The 17,819-nt window shown below is 39.4% G+C and overlaps 1 protein-coding gene across 2 annotated transcripts in view; it reads right to left on the bottom strand.

The window, feature by feature from the left end:
• necab2 (N-terminal EF-hand calcium binding protein 2) overlaps positions 1-17,819 on the bottom strand; it is a 149,620-nt gene extending 131,801 nt beyond the window's left edge. Inside the window, exons 1-2 of one of the 2 annotated variants that reach the window (XM_028448836.1) lie at positions 17,234-17,819; positions 11,007-11,031 (exon numbers count right to left, since the gene is read on the bottom strand). In XM_028448836.1, the coding sequence (XP_028304637.1) occupies positions 11,007-11,031; positions 17,234-17,560 (352 nt within the window). In that variant the 5' untranslated portion in view covers positions 17,561-17,819. The remainder of the gene's footprint in view (positions 1-11,006; positions 11,032-17,233) is intronic. The other variant, XM_028448835.1, reaches the window with a different exon arrangement.

Below are 17,819 nucleotides of genomic sequence, written 5' to 3'. Positions count from 1 at the left end.
TCCGTCTGTTAGTAGGATTATGTCAAAAGTACAGTACTTAAAGGCACACCACAGACTTTTTGACCTAAAGAGTTGACCCATGTGAGTTATTTTACATGATTCCTCAGGCCCCTCTTGTAAGTTTGAAGAGATGGACCGTCTTTGGCCAGGTCATGTGACCTGGAGAATGCCTGGAGAACGTATCACTTTACGGCAGTCACGTGACCACAGGCTTGGGCGAAGGCTTTTGTTAGTGTTTTTCTGCCTGTTCGACTATTGGTCATGGCCGAGGCAAGCAAAAAGTTTAAAAGTGCTTCTGAGGAAGCTAAAAAGACGCCGCAAAGACCGGCAATGGGGGCCGATGACGGCGGCAAGGCCAGGGTGGAGTGGGGGAGCGCCACCGATGCGGTGAGGAGGGCCGAGCGCCGGACCTCCGGCGGCGGGAAGAGGAGCGCAGCGGCGGCAGCTGTACAAGCCCGGCCCAACCGACCCAGCCCATAGAGCCAATCCTTACCCCGAAGTTACAGTCAACTACTGCATACACAATCAAAAGACAAGGGAGGCTGGCCCAACTGACTGTTGATTTTTGCGACAGTGCTGCGGCGCTTGTGGCCACTAGGGACGCTTGACGTGAAAGTTACAGTGTGCCTTTAAGTATGTTTTTTGTTTTTTTTAGCATTGTTTTTACTAAACATTTTTACACAAAACAAACAACAAACAAGGATATAACAATAAGGATAGCAGACAGGGTCAATACAGGTTCAACGTGCATTATTCCTCAGTTTAATCTTTTTGAAAGTGTAAATCAGAAGCTGAGTGCCAGAAACACATTAATCTGTACATCATATTCATCAATATCCTCGGCAAGCGCAGAAAAAAAAGATATTAGTTCTACAAATTATAGAGTAATGCTGCGTTCACACCGGATGCGTCACAAAATGTCCGTACGTCCAGATTACATACAAAGTCAATGGATAGATGCGTCCCAGATGCGAAATCTTTCCAGTGCGGCAGTGCGGTCCGATCCGAACGTCAAGTGCGTTGGCCGTACGAGCGCGCTCCCGATTTTACGCATATTCGCACATCCGCAAGAGTTGAAAATATTGAACTCCTGCGACTGTTTCGCATGACGGAAGCCAATCAGACACCGGTCTGTTCACCCATTCAACCATGGAGTAGAAGCTGTGTGTGACCACCTGGAGCTGTATGACATAGCCTTTATAACCGGAACCAGACTAGGAAGGATTTGGCTCATTCCCTTCAGAGTGTCCCACTCTATCACAGGCGTAGAGGAGAATCAGCGAGGAGGTGTCGTAGCAGGTAAAAGTTCTCTCTGTAGTTTTCATCTTTGAAAGTCGGCACTGAGCTAGCATTGGCCGCTAATCACACCGGCTATTTTCACTGGTGGTTTATGTTTGTGAGAGGAGAAAAAGGAGCGCAGCTCCTCACTTCAGCAGGCAATGAAACTCACCGAGTTGAATGTGTCGCCGGTGGGCGGGGCTTTGCTTCTGATGTGCGTATGATGCATATTTGGGGGCTTTTTTTTTCACTTGTCTGCACATGCTGTCAAAGGTCAACACTACAAGAAGTGCAATCATTATGAGAAAGCAATGCATGTTTTGTTATTGCAATGAAATAAATTAATTTATTTTATTGCTTAATTGTGACCATCACCAGCCCTCCCTAAGGAAGGGTAAGAAACATTTTATTATAGGAAGGATATGAAAAGGGAGAGCAGTGTTACACCGAGGTGGAGGGGGAGGGGGAAGGAAGCAGGGAGGAGAGACTCAAGGTAGGAAATAGAAAGGGTGGGGACAAATAGATAATTTTACAGTGAGGGTGAGATGTGAAGTTGTAGTAGAACATATTGTGCTTATTATGTTGTGTAATCAAGCCAGTATGGTGACAAATGTGAAGCTTAGCTATAATGGTGGTGGCTGTGGACAGGGGGAAGGAGTGAGTGGTAGTACCTAAAGCAGGTATTTGGAATCAACGTGTCTAAAGTTAAGCCCAGTAAGAGTTTTATCCCACATCCGAAGGCGTGCCAGTGCATCGTAGACCAGTGTATGTGCAGAAACCGCTACTGCAAACCCAGGAGCCGCACCGGGCCCGCAGATGCAGCCAGGCCAGCAGAAAGAGTGGGGGCCAAGGAGCGCCAGGCCACCCCCCCACGGCCGAGCAGCCCCCCAGATGCCCCTGAGATCCCAGGCCGAGAAGCAGCCACCGCCCCCCACACTCACATCTGAGAAAGCCCCAAGGAGCCAATCACCCAGCGCATCCCGCCACCAACCCCATTGGGGACTGTTTTTGATCCTGTAGACCCTGATGTATGTTCCGTGCGGCAGATGCGTCCGTTGCTGCAGAAGACACATTCGGTGTGAACGCAGCATAAGACATTTGTACAGGACAGAACAAGCACTGTCACTGTTTCTGATTCATGTCAGATTTCCATGGTTCCCAGTACCGCTCAAACTTAGCACTGGCATATCAGAGAGAAGGTCAGACACTCCATAGCATAAATCTCCCCAATGATCTCTTTCCATTCTGAAATACATGGTGGCTCCTTACTGAGCCATTTTCTGGTTATTGCTTTTTAGCAACTTGCTAATAGGATTTGAATTGAATACCTATATTGTTTCTTTATTATTGTTGATAAATTCCCTAAACACATAAGACTGAAAGAGCAGTCTACAGTATATCTGAGCCTAGAATTAATCTAATTTCTCTTATCACATTTCCCCAAAACAGTGAACACTCCCAAAAAAAGTCTAGCAGACGTATTGCTACACAACCTGTTAGTCTGGAATTCTTTGATCTTTGGAGTGATAAAAAAATCTATGGATATTTTTCCATGCAAACTCTCTCCACAGACGCGAAGTTGAGGTAGATGACTGTGTTTTACAGATGTTGAGCCAGTCCCCCTCAGTTATCTTTACCTTAGCTTCCCGTTCCCATTTTGTCTTAACATATGTTGTGGAGTGACCTCTCTCTAGCTGCAAGGATGTGTACATTTTAGCAATCAATTCTTTGGTGACATTGCCTTTGTGTGCTTCCATAAATATTTTAATCATATTTAATCCTTTCTCTGTTGTCCATTTAATTATTATGTCATCGTAATATCTCATTTGGAGGTATCTGAAAAAATCTGATTTCTCTAGGTTAAAGGTGTTTCTAAGTTGTTGGAAGGTCATTAATCTTTTATTATTTGTTATTATTGAGAATGAAGTAATTCCTGAGTTTCTCCAGTAATTGAATCTACTGTCTAGTTTAGCAGGTATGAATTCTAAGTCATGTACTATCCAACGTAATATTTTTCCTTTTTTGTTCAAATTCTGTCCTTGAGTATTTTTCATCCAGATGTTCAGTGGAACTCTTACCCAGGGAGGGAGTTTGTTCAGATACAGTAGTTATTTAGAAGTTTTCTGTCACCTATTAATGAAGGGAGAGGTATTTTTATTAAGTTATGTTCTTTGGTCTATAATCATCTTCTAGACAGGGCAAACCCATCCCACCTCTGTCTTTCGGGAGTTGTAAAGTCTGAAATTTGATCCTTGTTTTTTTTCTTCTTCATTTCAGTATGTTTAAAAAAAAGTAAAGTAATTCATTACATTTCTAAACTCAACCGTTACTGAGTAAATTCTCATTTTCTTGTTTTAAAATGATAAACGAACATTGTGAAACTACAAAAAATGAAGTACCATACAACATTCAAATGCATCACACCATAGCCGACTAACGCGATTAAACGTTTTATTTTGAATTGAATTCATTGATGTTATTTCATTTTTCAAAAGAATTGTACATTTTGACAAATCTTTTATTTTAAACAGATGCCTTTGTGAAAAATAGGGATGAAAAAAAAAAATATTTCGATAATTTCTGGTATTAATCACGATAACGATAAAAATCACGATAAATAAAAACTATAAATAAAAAAATTCACAACTTAGTGTAAACAGGTTCTTTACAAACACAAATAAATGTGAATACACTAGACACATTAAAAAAAGGCTACAATTGCTGCTGACTCAAAGAGTTCATGAGCTGATATTTTATGGAATATATTTGTGCATGTGGATCACAAACAGTGGATCACTGTTATTTATTTATTTCCTCACTTGAAATAAAATTATTTAAAATTTAAAAAAAGCACATGAAAAGCACAAATCACTCCAATAGTGTTTTTACTGCTGATGAATCTTGTTTATTTCATATTTGATAATGACTTACATAAAGTTATGGTTGATAAATAACTCTGATTTCCTATAATTAAACCAGATCAAGCTGATGATTTAATCATTCAGTATATTTAGGTGTAATAATCTCAATAGTTACATTAGTCTAATGGGACCAACTTTGTCTGTGAACACGTGAAATATAATTAAAAAATATTGTGTTTCACAATTGGGACGAATGAAAAGTGACATTAGCGTTTATGCTAGTTTTATTTATTTCACATGTGTGACATGTTTAGCTTTTATCCTTCCATACAAGTGTTAAATCTGACCATAAACTAATCGATGACTCTCTGTGGTTTTATGACAGTAAGACGTGTTCTTTTTACTTGGTCTGTTCCTTATAAGGAGTGGTTAGCATTAGCTTTTAGCCCAGTCTGTGTGTCGGTGAGTTAGCTTAGCATAGTTAGCTTCGGTTGAGTTTCCAGTTCATAATCGTTGCTAAAGGTTCATCATTTGGGTGGATCTGAAGGAGGAACTTGAATTGGTTCCCTTTGATGAATGGTTGTCAGGTCTTAACCAAGTAGTGGTCCATGATGTACCGCAGCTTCAGGTAGCTGTGACGAGCACCTCACACACAGAAAGACGGCTGTGTGTGCGGGGGGCGGTGGCGGTGCACACCGTGCAGAGCTTCCGTAAACAGCTTTCCTCTCCAGAAAATAATAAGTTGTTGACAACAAATGGGGAATTTTGGTCCGTGGAACACGTTTTTTTTGTGGCATTCTTGGCTAAATTGAGGGACAAATTGCTCGTGGCCCTCGCTAATTTCCAACATGGGAATTTATCGTTTATATCGTGGGATGACATATTCTTACCGGTGAGAGTGTTTTTGGCGATAAATCATAAACGATAAAATATCGCACATATCTAGTGGAAAACAAATGAAGTTCGAATTGTGCAAGATTTTTGGTCTCTTCCTTTTTAAGTTCATACATGAGATGTTTTGCAAGGAAACAGTGGCAAGATTTATTACCAAAAATAAACGTGGGGGGTGAAAGTAACTAGTAACTTTTACTTTGAGTACTATTTAATTGAGCTACTTTTTACTAGTACTTGAGTATTTTATGTACAACTTACTTGTACTTGTACTTGAGTATTTTATGTACAACTTACTTGTACTTGTACTTGAGTATTTTATATACAACTTACTTGTACTTGTACTTGAGTATTTTATGTATGACTTACTTGTACTTGTACTTGAGTATTTTATGTATGACTTACTTGTACTTGTACTTGAGCAGAATTCTAATCAAGTAACGGTACTTCTACTTGAGTAGAATATATCTACACCTTTGGTTACATCCATCATCAAATTCAAACCAAGTTATTCTGCACACTTGGATACACCTTCAGTCAGCAGCGTTGGGACAGCAGGACCTGCCCTGAAACCCGCAGTGAGCATTTAGAGACAGAACGCGGCTAATTAAACCGCAATTACAGGACAAAAAATGTCAGCGCGATGATATTTTCACTTATTCCCTCGCTCCTCTTTCTCTACCCTCTCTTCTACTCTCCCACTCGTGGCCTTCTCTTCCTTTTAGGCTCCAACACCTTCTGCCTTTCCTTCTGTCAATCTCCTCCTTCCTTGCATCTTCTGTTCTCTTTAGGAAATCTCTCCTCTCCCTGTTGGCATCCCTCATCTCTCCTCTCTCACTCATTAAATCAGTTCCAGAGTCTGTTCCCAAGAGAGAGGAGGTTAAAAATAGCTCTTCTTTAGCTTTACGCTCAACGCTCTTTTTCTCTCCGGTTTGCATTACATACATCAAATAACAATGTTTCTCCATTAGAACCTACTATCTTTCGCTTCTATCTTGTGTTGCAGCGACTCGCCCAAATGCACTAATGGTTCATTAGAAACAGTTTTTAACTGGTTGAACTGCTGAACAAAGAGCTGTGAGAGAATTCAACAGTAGCTGGATTTTCATTACAGTTTTTCACAAAATAAAAGCAATATTTCTAAATGTCGACAAAGTATAGTTGCACTTTGAACGTGTTTCGAGCCTCCAAACTCCTGTGATATCTTCCAGACTTCGCTGCTGGAAGATATATGCTCCAAACCTCCTTAGAACACTCTGTATTCCTTTGTTGTTTGCTGTCTAATGTGTAATAATAATTTTTAAGTAAAACGCTAACAAATGACCATGTACGTCACACTTTGTTACGTGTATTTGTGGAAAAAGTGTTTCCATAGCGCTTTTGTCACACATTTTATTATCGAAACGTCTGAAATTCCTCCTCGTGAAACCGTAAAAAACTTTTTTGCAATATTTGAGTGTTTTTTTCAAAATTCAGGTGTTCCCATTACCAGTTTTTATTGCGCTATTTAGATTTTGCGCACTTCCAAGGGTAATGTAAACGCTGGTAGTGACGGGGAAAGAGCAGCGAGCTAAACTGAGCCATGCTTGGGATAAGATCGGCATGAAATGAAAATGTAAATTACACTCAACTGCTCTTTTGTATGAGAGCAGCTGGTAATTGGATAGGGGACACATTTTATTACGATGACAGCTGATGCCACATTGCACTAAGCAGCTACAATGAAGGCCAACCTGGAGCAAGTTGAATACCAGCTGGAGAATCTTCTGTCCAAACAATGCAAGAACAGCAGCACATCCAACCAGGCACCAAAAACTAAAATATACATTTCTATACAGAAATATAGTTCAGGCTATAGAAAGACTGAAGAGAAAGCAAAGGCAAACTCTTAGTAAACACACACTCACGCAGACACAGTTAGAGCAAATGACCATCTGGCAACCACGTAAGCAAAGCTCTTAATGTTGTTTCTTCTTGAGTTCTTTTGGTCTTTTTTCGTAATCGACACAGTGATGGAAAACTGGACAGGGAAGAAAGATGGATAGACCAAAAAAAGAAGAAGCAGGGATAAAGATGAAACTAAAATAGCAGTGCACACAGTGCCAGAAGGTGTAAACAAACTGCTCCATGGCACAACTATACACAGCAATAGAAGCGTTGCCATCATGAAACACTTGAGTGTCCCAACATGCTACGATTGCAGTTCACCACAGCAGCTCAGACAGCAGGTTTCTGCTTTACAGAGTCTGTGAGAGGTGGGAAATCTAAGACCTGGATTGTTACTATGTCTGTCAAAGCCCGAACAAATCAGTAGCAAGTATCTGGTACTTCCCCACTGATTTCTTTCATAAAAATACATTTAAAAACTGTATAAAATGAAAACCTGAACTTTAAATATCGATTTGATAATCCTCTGCTTTAAAGATAAGCTTTTTTTTTTTTAAGTTAGACCTCGAGTGAGGACAGACTGTACCCCGGGGAAACCATCCTGCCTGCAGGGTTTTCTACAGCTGACAAAGCACTAATGTTAGGATACCTTACAGCTCTGGCCACTGGGTAAAGAGTGCACAACCAAGATATAATATCACCTGCATGTTGGTTGCCCAATGTGAACAGGATCTACTTTTCAGTCTGTGTATGTTTTGGTCCTTGGATTTTCCCTTCAAAAATGAATATTTAAAAAACCAAAAATGAGTGGTTATTTGATTTTAGTTTTAAAGGAGCATAGGGCAGGATCTAGAAATCAGACTCCATAGTGACACCACGGTGGTTAGTGTAACTGCAGAAATCAGCCAAGCAACCCCCGGGGGCGCGCATCAACTGTTTGTTTATCACCAAAGCTGATACTGTGGATAGAGGATGGACACCCGACCGAACCCTGACGAGACCCTACGGCACCAGACAGGTCGGTTCAGACAGATATTTAGAACTGGTGGTCGGGTTCGGTCACAAAGTGTCGTTTGTGCGCAGTATTCTTCCTTTCCTGCTGCAGCAGCCACGCAGTGATGGATGGAGAATGGAGCAGAAGACAATTTTAAAGGAATACACCGTTGAAACATTCCTTTTACTGCACAATAACATAGATTATCTTTATCTTTGATACATGGATTATGTAAATAGATCCAATGGGTCTCTTGCGTGCACTACGCCCCCGTTTGTTTCACGTTCGCTTGTTACCTGTGCGCTGATCTGATGTTGACAACAGTTGTTTGTTAATTAAATCGGTGCTTATCGCTAAAACAAACGTACATATGACAGTTCTTTGAAAAAAGAAAATAGGTTTTTACTGTCGGGTCGGATGAGGGAATGTGGCCCGATCCGCACTCTAACTGTGACACACATCCTGAAACAGTGTTTGTCGGACTCACACTCACAATAGCCGCTTAAATAGCCATGTGTTTTACTGTAATGTGCAGTTTTTAATAACAAGAGTGTGTGGATAGCAAAAGAGAATTGTTCTGTGGAGTCAGCGTCTACAGACACGCCTACTCATGAATATGCGTAAGTAGGCCCCAAAACAGCCTGTTTTTAGAACTGCTCAGAAAAGCACTTTTCAGAGGGAAAAAACTATGGAAAACAGGCAAGTTTGGGAAAATAAACCTCAAAGACAATGTTGTTGGGGTTCTTGGAACAAATATAGATTGGTGAAAATAGCATAATACCGCCTCTTTAAATCTAAAAAAATAAGATTCAAATATCAGGTGTTTCTACTTTATCAGGGTCTAGAAGGGATAACCAAAACTTTAAAAACAAAAGTTGATTTTCATTTTTTGTGTTTCTAAAAACTAAAAAACTGTCATATGGTGCGATTGGAAGTTATTTTCAAAGTAAGAGCGTGTATGAGGTTGGAGTTGTGTTTCTGGCAAGAACATCAAAATATGACTTGTTCTCCCTGTAGCCCGGTCTGAAATGTCTTTGGAATCTTACTCTGATGTGATTTTTGACATGGGAAAAACAAAGCTTGTCATCTGCTGAAATCTCCGCATGCAAATCACACCAAAGTGGGGGTGCAATCATGCCCTATTCCTTGAGATACACTCTTTTATTGCTTCAAAAAACCACCTACTGATCTATGTCATCAGGTTGCCTAACACAGCATTGCTGAAATTTTCTCTACTAGACACTACTGCCCTCAAACGTGCTCTTACTTTGAAAAAAGATGTTGGTCTAAATCAGGGGTCTGCAACCTGCGGCTCTGAAGCCTAATGTGGCTCTTTGACTCTTATGCAATGGCTCCCTATAGCTTTAAAAAATGCTTTTTTACAGAGGAAATTAAGGATTAATGACAAATCAAGATATAACAATTTGTTAACCTAAAATAAATCACGTTGTGCAATGACTCAGCACCTTTCAGTTTCACCTCCTGCAACATCTACAGACCATCAACTTTCCCTCACATGTGGCAAACCTTAAGTTTTAAATCCCTGGTAAGATAACTAAACCAACAAAAACTCTATTCTGGAAGAAAATAGAGATTTTAATTGTGTGGGAACAGGTTAAATATGCTTTATGTGTGGCAAGAAATGAGCAATTAGCATGTGTTGACCGACATGATCACGTTATCAAATTCAAGTTACTTTTTCTAGCCTTTCAAATAGATGAACTAAAAAAAAAAATCTTCTTTATATAACATTGTGTTCATGTAAACTGAGATGCGTAAAAATGTGAAGATGCAGGATACTGTTTTATTTCTTGATGTCAATTTATTTTAAACTGTTTTTAAGTTGCCATTTACATGATGAATATTAGGGATGTAACGATTAATCGTACGGCAGTTAAAAATCGATTCATAGGTATCACGGTTGATATCGATTTTCTGAAAATTGAATCGCAGTACTTTTTTAACCAGCAGAGGGCGCTATCCACAAGTGTAGGCGGCGGGCGGAGTCTGCTAATACTTTCTTTCTGGCCGCCTTCTACTCTTAAATATGTTAATAAATGATTCATTTCCCCTTTAGCACCGAAAGAATATCTGTAATATTACTTGAATATCTGTAAAAGTTACGTTTTTCTATTAGCTCTGTCTGCTAGCATAGCTAAAGCATATAAAGTCGAATTGTTAAGGCACAAAATACATTTTCAGTTGCACTTTTAAAAGAAAAATAACTATTATGCAGTTTTGCATTGTTTATTATAGAACCAGAATTTAAATTAATAGGCTTCATTTTCATTTGTATTATTCCTTTATTTATTTCATTCAAGATTTATTTTTAGTTAAATTGCATTGTTTTGAATAGTTTATCAAAGAATTATTTTGACAATGAAAAATAAAAGGAAAAAAATACAGTATTTTCTAGTTGAGTGAATCGTTACATCCCTAATGAATATAAATCAAATCAAATTAAATGAAACATTATTCTATATCATTTTAACTGGATATAATTTAATACACTGTATTGTCTTCATTGAGAAGGTATTTTTTTTGGCTCCAGGATGACTTTAATCCAGGTGAGATGAGGCAAAATTGCTCCTTGTACAGTAAAGGTTGCAGACCCCTGGTCTAAATGCTTTTTCTTTATGTAATTATTTACCTTCTTCAGATCTAATGATGGTTCAGTTGATCAATCAGTTAAAAAACAGGACACTACAACCAATACCACACCAACCTGTCACGATATTCACTGATGCTCTTCTAGTGTTAACCTAGATAGAGATTTTTGAAAATACAGATATTGTTGAATTTTCCTTTACAAAAACACAGACAATTCTAAACCACGACTGCCATGGCATCGGTAGTTCATCTGCACTCACTCACTAACACAACATATGTGCTTGTAAAGTGTGAATTCTCTTCACACCAACGCAATCTTCCACAAACTAGCAGTTTAGTGCCGCACTATGCAACTGATTCAATGTGTTCATCCTATGCAATGAATATTTACATACAGACTATTGTACATGTATTATTTCCACGTGTGTTTTCTCATCAGGTCTGCAGAGACCAATTACAGTGAAAGGATTAATGTGTTTACTCACCATCTTTGTCAGCTCTTCTGAAAATCTGTGAAGAGAGAGAGAGAGAGAAAAAAAAGGTATAACAACATTAGCAAAGGTATTTCCATCAAGTCCAGGATCTTTGACTTGAAAGATGATGTCACTTTGTGATTTATAATTCCATAACTCAGACACAGCTGGGATATGATAGGAATAGCGCTAATGTAAATATCTTATGAAATCAATTGATTTAGTGCCAACATACATATGCACCATTATCTACGCTATCTATTATTTACTGTTACTGTACAAGCATGAAATAATGAATCTACACTACAGTGCGGATTAAACTCATCCATGCACAGACCAGGGCCGATATCTAACCCTGAGTAACACCATACTGAATATATAAGATGATGGAGGAAAACTAGCAATATGCAAAGAAGTGGAGACATTTTAATGAAAGCAAGTCATAAATGCAGTGCTTATAATTGATGATATAATGTAGTCGTCCCAGCATGCGGTGTTGGAACTGCTCTCTTTTAACCGCGCCGAACCTAACATTGAGAGCCTACAATGAGAGAGAATCATACACATGCATTTTGCAAATGACAGCCTGACACGGTGCAGTGATGTGAGACGGGGCGTGAGAGAACGTGGCGACGTTAGAAGTGTGTGCAACGAGATTTAAGAATAAACACAAAACAGTGTCTCAGATCTATGCGACGCATGGAAGCGCTACACTGTGAAAATGTATATAGCTTGACTGAAGCATTGATAGTGTCAGGACTGATACTTAGAAAACAACATAGGTAGGGCCCTATAAAACCTGTTTTATTTTTTTACAAATTCCGTTTTATTTTTTCCCAAATTTCATTTTTTCCACTTACATTTTTTAAATTCCGTTTTTTTTTTTTTTAAAGAAATATTTATCATTGTTTTAAAGAAAATATTAGTTTCCTGTGAGGGAACAAAATAAATACTAATAAATTAAAAAACTCATAATTAAAGAAAAATGTATGTCAAAAATAAAGTACATACAATTAAAAGGTAGATATAAGTTTTAATAATTTATATGTCATATAAAGATGTATGAGAACTGCATTAATGTCACCCAATTTCCTCTCAGGCATCAATGGTTTACTGAATCTGAGCAGGTTTATTGATTAAGTTTTGATCAACTTAGTTTAAATTAACCTAATTTAAATGATCCTATCTTCTGGAGCTCTGAAGAGATGTTGTTAGAATGTAACATTCTAATAATGTTGCTCCAACTGACTTTTATTTCGTAAACCAGAAGTTCCCACTGAAACGGTTGTACTTGAGGTAGGTTGCTGACTGTGAATGTGTACCTACGAGGCTGGAACAAAAAGAACTAAAAGACAACACAGACTGAGTTATTCTCAGTTAGCCAGGCACAACAGGTCGAACACTGAGCAGGTGAAGATGATTAAAGCTGATCACGTTTTCACGGAGCGCCGCTGCACTACACGAAAAACGGATGGGGCTTTACAGGCACAGCAAAGTTAAACGGGCACTGGCGGCTCTGTAGTTAGGAGTCAGTGATGATTTGCGTTGTTTTAGAGGGTGTTTGTGGTGGTTTAAGATGAGTAATGCAGCCAGGACAGGAGGAGGGAGGGTGGTGCACCTAATAAGCGGTCCCCGGAAACATTTCCCCATAAAAAAAAAAATGTTCTTTGCCCCACGGTGACGGCGTTTCATGCTGATGTTGTCCATTTCCACGTTTAATGGAATCGCGGACGGAATCACGGCATCAACCAATGAAAACGTCATTTGTCGATTCCTCGATTCCGTTAACGCAGATATTATAGGGCCCTATCGAGTTAGGAAAAGGGGAAAAGACAGGAAATCATAGGATGAAATTATCATCAGGATAATAAATGTGATGAACAAAATCATTTTTTCTGTATATCATGCAGCCCTAGCCAGGTACGCTTTAGCAAAGAGCTACGGTATTGATTTATGTGAATATGTGAATGGCTGGTGTGCGTCGAGGCTGGAAATGTAAAAATTGCCTTGATTATGGGCGGGGCTTCTGGAGCAGTTAGAACACGCTCTATACCAGTGGTTCCCAAACTTTTTGTGCCCAAGGTACACCAAAGGACAAGTAAAAAGCTGAATCCGCAACTATTGTGCAAAATAGCCTTTATTACACGTATCACTCATATCATGTACAATATCTGTAAATGTGCATAACTATCTACTAATGCCAAATAAAATGTGACAAAGACAACTATATTACTCATGAAATATTAATTAACAAATACTATTACAAAAAATTATGAAATGAGTGCATACAAAGCAGTAAATTTAAAAAAAATCATTATTTTTGTGTAGTTGAATTGTGCAAATATTGTATGGTTGACACAAAATCCCACGGCACACTCGGACTTGCCTCACTGCACACCGTTTGAGAACCATTGCTCTATACTATAAAATCTCCAAAGAACAATCTATGCTATGCTAACTACCCACTTAATATTAGTGACGTAAGAAGCCAAAACATCATTTTCAGCCAGTAGCTAATTTTGATTGTAATAGCCTATAGAGTGCAATCACTCTTACATTTTTACAACAAAACACACTTCCTGTAGGTGAGATTCATCACATTAATTAGGATGACTGTATGAATGGATGTGTGAGTAAAAGTGCCACACTTTTACTCACACGCTTCCAATTATAGTCAACTGTGTTGTCGTCATTTAAACCAAACTTTGTTTTTTTTTCATTACAGTTTTCCCGAATTAATTCGAAAAAATACAATTCTTAACAGTGATCCCATAAAACAGTATATATTACTGTTAGTTTCATGTCACAGGTGTTAGTCCTACCTCAGGTGTGTAGTATAAATTTTCTGTGAAATGGTCCCAAACTTTTGAGACTTTAGGTTGGTTCTTCTTCTGTTGCGTAATTCTTCTTCACAATGTAAACAGTGAAGCGACACTGCACTCAGCAGTTCATGTACGGTACTGCAGCAAAAAAATGACGCAGAAAGCTGATTTTATCACGAATTTACAACATTAAATGACGAGTTGACACAAATTTTTATTTTATTTTTATTTTACATTAACAAATTTGTTACTAATCACTTTGGCTATACTGTATATGTTACACACATTGTGGCCGGCGCGGATCTCTATATATTTAATTAGATTTTTTCTTTTGCACCCCCGGCAAGAATCTCAAACTCCACCTATGACAAATAGTAATAATGGTATGACCTAAACAACACGTTCCAATACACCACTCGCGACTTAATGGAAACCATTGTACATTTACATCCAATCATACTGGTCCAATGGAAGGGTGGCCTCTGATCTATTAAGGGGTGGTGTGTAGCTCAGTGGGTTGAGCGCCCGCCCCATGCACGGAGGCTGTAGTTCCTCACCTGCAGCCGGTCCAGGTTCGATTCCCAGCCTGGGACCCTTTGCTGCGTGTCATTCCCTGCTCTCTCTGATCCCTTTCCTGTCAAGCAACTGTCATATAAAGGCCACTAGAGCCCAAAAGATCCTTTAAAAAAATAAAAATAAAAAAAATAAACTATTAAAGGGAAATATCAAAATCTGTGAAAGAAAGGCACTATATACAGCCGCACCCTAAATTAATAAATAATTCATGTTAACAATTCACCCTTAATCGACAACTTAAAAGTTAACCTTTTATTTGGTTTTAAAACGTGCCTATTGTCTTACTAATGCCATAGTTGGTAACATCCATCACTTTAATACAATAAAATTTTTTCCACCTGCAACACAAACTATGGCCACGCATGGTTTACACACTGTCAAACTACTGTATAAGTAAGTGGTGCATTCAGGCAGTGACGGCAGCCATCTGCAGGCCGAAGTAAAAAACCATTAACCGCTGAGATGAGCAGCGTTCCAAATGACAAGCTGTTCTGCATTGTTCCCCCTTAACAGCTGCACCCTGGGGTGTGCTCAGCTCAGAGGGAAAAAAAGAGACAAACTCTGGGACTGCTGGAGACAGCCACAAAGTGTGGCAATGAGGAGGCGGTGTGTGTGTGTGTGTGTGTAACGTTGTAAATAGAAACAGAAGAGGAGAGAAACTGAAAGGAATAAACAAAACAGACACAGGGGCTAAGACAGAAGACAGACTGGTGCAATCCATCTCTTAACCATGTTAACCATGTTAAGAGATGGATGTTTCTGAGGAGAGAGGGAAGATGGACAAATAGAGTGGATGCAAGGAGAAGGAGAGACGAGAGAATAAAATGATCTAAAGCAGAGATGGGCAACTTATATCAGAGCTGTCCCCCAAAAAAACTGTCTATTCCGAGGGCCACGTGATCAACATTTAAGTTATAGCATTTAGAATAATGACCAATCTTAGTATTAATACAGGAAAGTCCTTTTGTATGGATTTTCTTTGTGCTTTTTTGAGTTTTTAGACATTTTGTGTTTTTTTTTTTCGGTTTCTTTTATTCATTTTGACTATTTTCTTGTCAATATGGCAACATTTTGTTTCCTTTTTGTGTGTTTTCTGAGTCATTGTGTTTTTTGTTATATTTTTGTGTTACTGTTGTCTTTTTGTGTATTTTTCTGTCATTTTATCGGCATTTTGTGTGTCTTTGAAGTCAATTCGTATATGTTGTTGTTTTTGTAGTCATCTTGTGTTCAAGCGGTTGTTTAGTGTGTCTTTGTTATCATTTTGTGTACTTTTGTTGACATTTTGCTGTCATTTTCTGCGTTTCTGGAGTTTTTCTGAGGGGGGCCCCATGTGGCCCCCCGGCCGCCAGTGGCCTATATCTGATCTAAAGAGTATCAAGACAAAGAGTTAGACAAAGCATCGATGTCTAATAAGGAACATGCTGCCTTTAGGCATAAACCATCACAGTCCTTTGGTGTGCCGTGCACTGCCTCACCATCATAATATATGTCAGGTCACAATCATTGAGAAACAGGAAAGTGATTAAAACTTCAAAGTTGGAGGCCACCCAAATCGTGAGCAACAATGAGTTTTGCCACTGATGTCAAAAAGACAGAATCGCCATGCCAATCACAGAGGCAGGATAAATATAGCTGCCACATGGCAAGTCAAGACTTTTAGCAGATGGCTGTGAGAACAAGAAATCAGGACAGGTTTGACACAGAGAATGTAGAATCCCTAAACAACAGGAGGTTAGTATTCCAGAGACGAAACATTGATGGAAACCAACAGGAAAAGAAGATTTCCAAGAAAAAGAAACCAAACACTCAGACAGAGGGTGGGAGATCAGGGTGATCGATTGGTGCTACTGGATACTAGGATAAGTCGGTCCTGTGAGCTACGATCAGAGCTTCTCAATTGATCTTGGTTCGGGACACACCAGCACCCTGTCATCAATGTTCATTCTGTTGTGGCTTCACACCAAAAGTTAAATACATAATTTGTCAAACATATTTTTTTTCTCTGCGTTAACCCTGTGATAGAAAAGATAATACAGAGCGTACCTTGTGCTTATTGTGAGGAGGATCAGACCACAATGAATGAACGAATGAATGAGGTCTCATGGGTAATATGTGCTTGAAAATGTTCTTTTACACTTAATTTAATAAATAAATTAAAAAAAAGGTAGATTATCTATTTCCGTTCGTAATTTTACAATTTGACAAATAATGAAAATATTCTGTTAAAATGCAAATTAGATCCTGAAATCCTGCCTCCAAATAATACAGGACAGAGACCCCCTCTTCTAGAATCTAGATCATAATCATAAAGTCTTTAAAACCAAACTTTGTCTTTTTTGAATGTTTTAGAAGTGATTTGATGTCATATTTGTTTTATTACCTATTTAAACAAGACTGAGGTGTGAAAAAATGCATTTATTGTTTATCGTGTTAACATTACCTCCACAAACATATACGATCACATACTGTACAGGTGTGTGAACAATGATTAGGTTTTAGTTCTGATAGGATGTTGAAACATGAAATTCCGAGAAAAAGGAGCCCGTGGTGTAACTGCAGAGGATTAAAATCAGAATCAGAAATACTTAAAAAAGTCCCACTAATAATAAAGTTAAAAGTATGGCCAAAGTATGGCGACTACACAAAATCACATTTACAGACAATCCACCCAGGAACAGGAGGCAGACACACACTGAAGTCAAGTGGCAGTGAGATGGGATCTGTATTTCACACAAACTCCGTGCGTAAGAGCGCTGCGCACCGGTCCGCACCTCACTGGATGTTTCCCCGGGCGCGCCCATCCTCCCATCCTCCCAGCCCCCGGTACACCTCCGTACTCACATCCAAGATCACGGAGATGCCTCTGCGTGGTTCCGGGGCGAAGAACTGCTCCTGGGCCACGGCCACCTCCTCCTTGCTGGAGGCGTACTCCCGGCTGGAGATGTTTTTGTTGTCGCTCATTTTGGTGACGATCCAGCGGACGAGCCCGTCGATTCCACCGGGCTGAGCGCCGCTGTTTCCGGACTGCGCTGCCGTCGCGGACTCGCTGTCCTGACCGGGCCCGGGATTCGGCTGCTCGCGGCTCTCCTGAGCTCGAAGTTTGGCTTGTTCTTTGTTGAGCAGTTTGTGGACTCCGTCCCGGCAGTAGCGCGCTGCCTGTTCACACATCCTTTTGCTGCGGAGCGCTCATGCTGCGCTCTATGGGGGAGAGAGAGGAGCCCCCACCCCCCTGATCCCCTCTGACATCATAGTAGCCACCCTAAAACACACCCACTGAGCCCCATAAACCTCACACATTCATTAAAGGCTTACTCACAGGTCTAAAGAGTACTAAGATATGTATATATAAGTTCCTAAATGTACATACATTTACAAGAACAAGTAAGTCATTCATATAAAATACTCAAGTACAAGTAAATAGCAGCTC

Source organism: Gouania willdenowi, chromosome 6 (assembly GCF_900634775.1).
Source record: "Gouania willdenowi chromosome 6, fGouWil2.1, whole genome shotgun sequence".
NCBI lineage: Eukaryota > Metazoa > Chordata > Actinopteri > Blenniiformes > Gobiesocidae > Gouania > Gouania willdenowi.
Note: the sequence above shows the minus strand (reverse complement) of the source record. Positions and strands in the feature narration are given on the sequence as shown.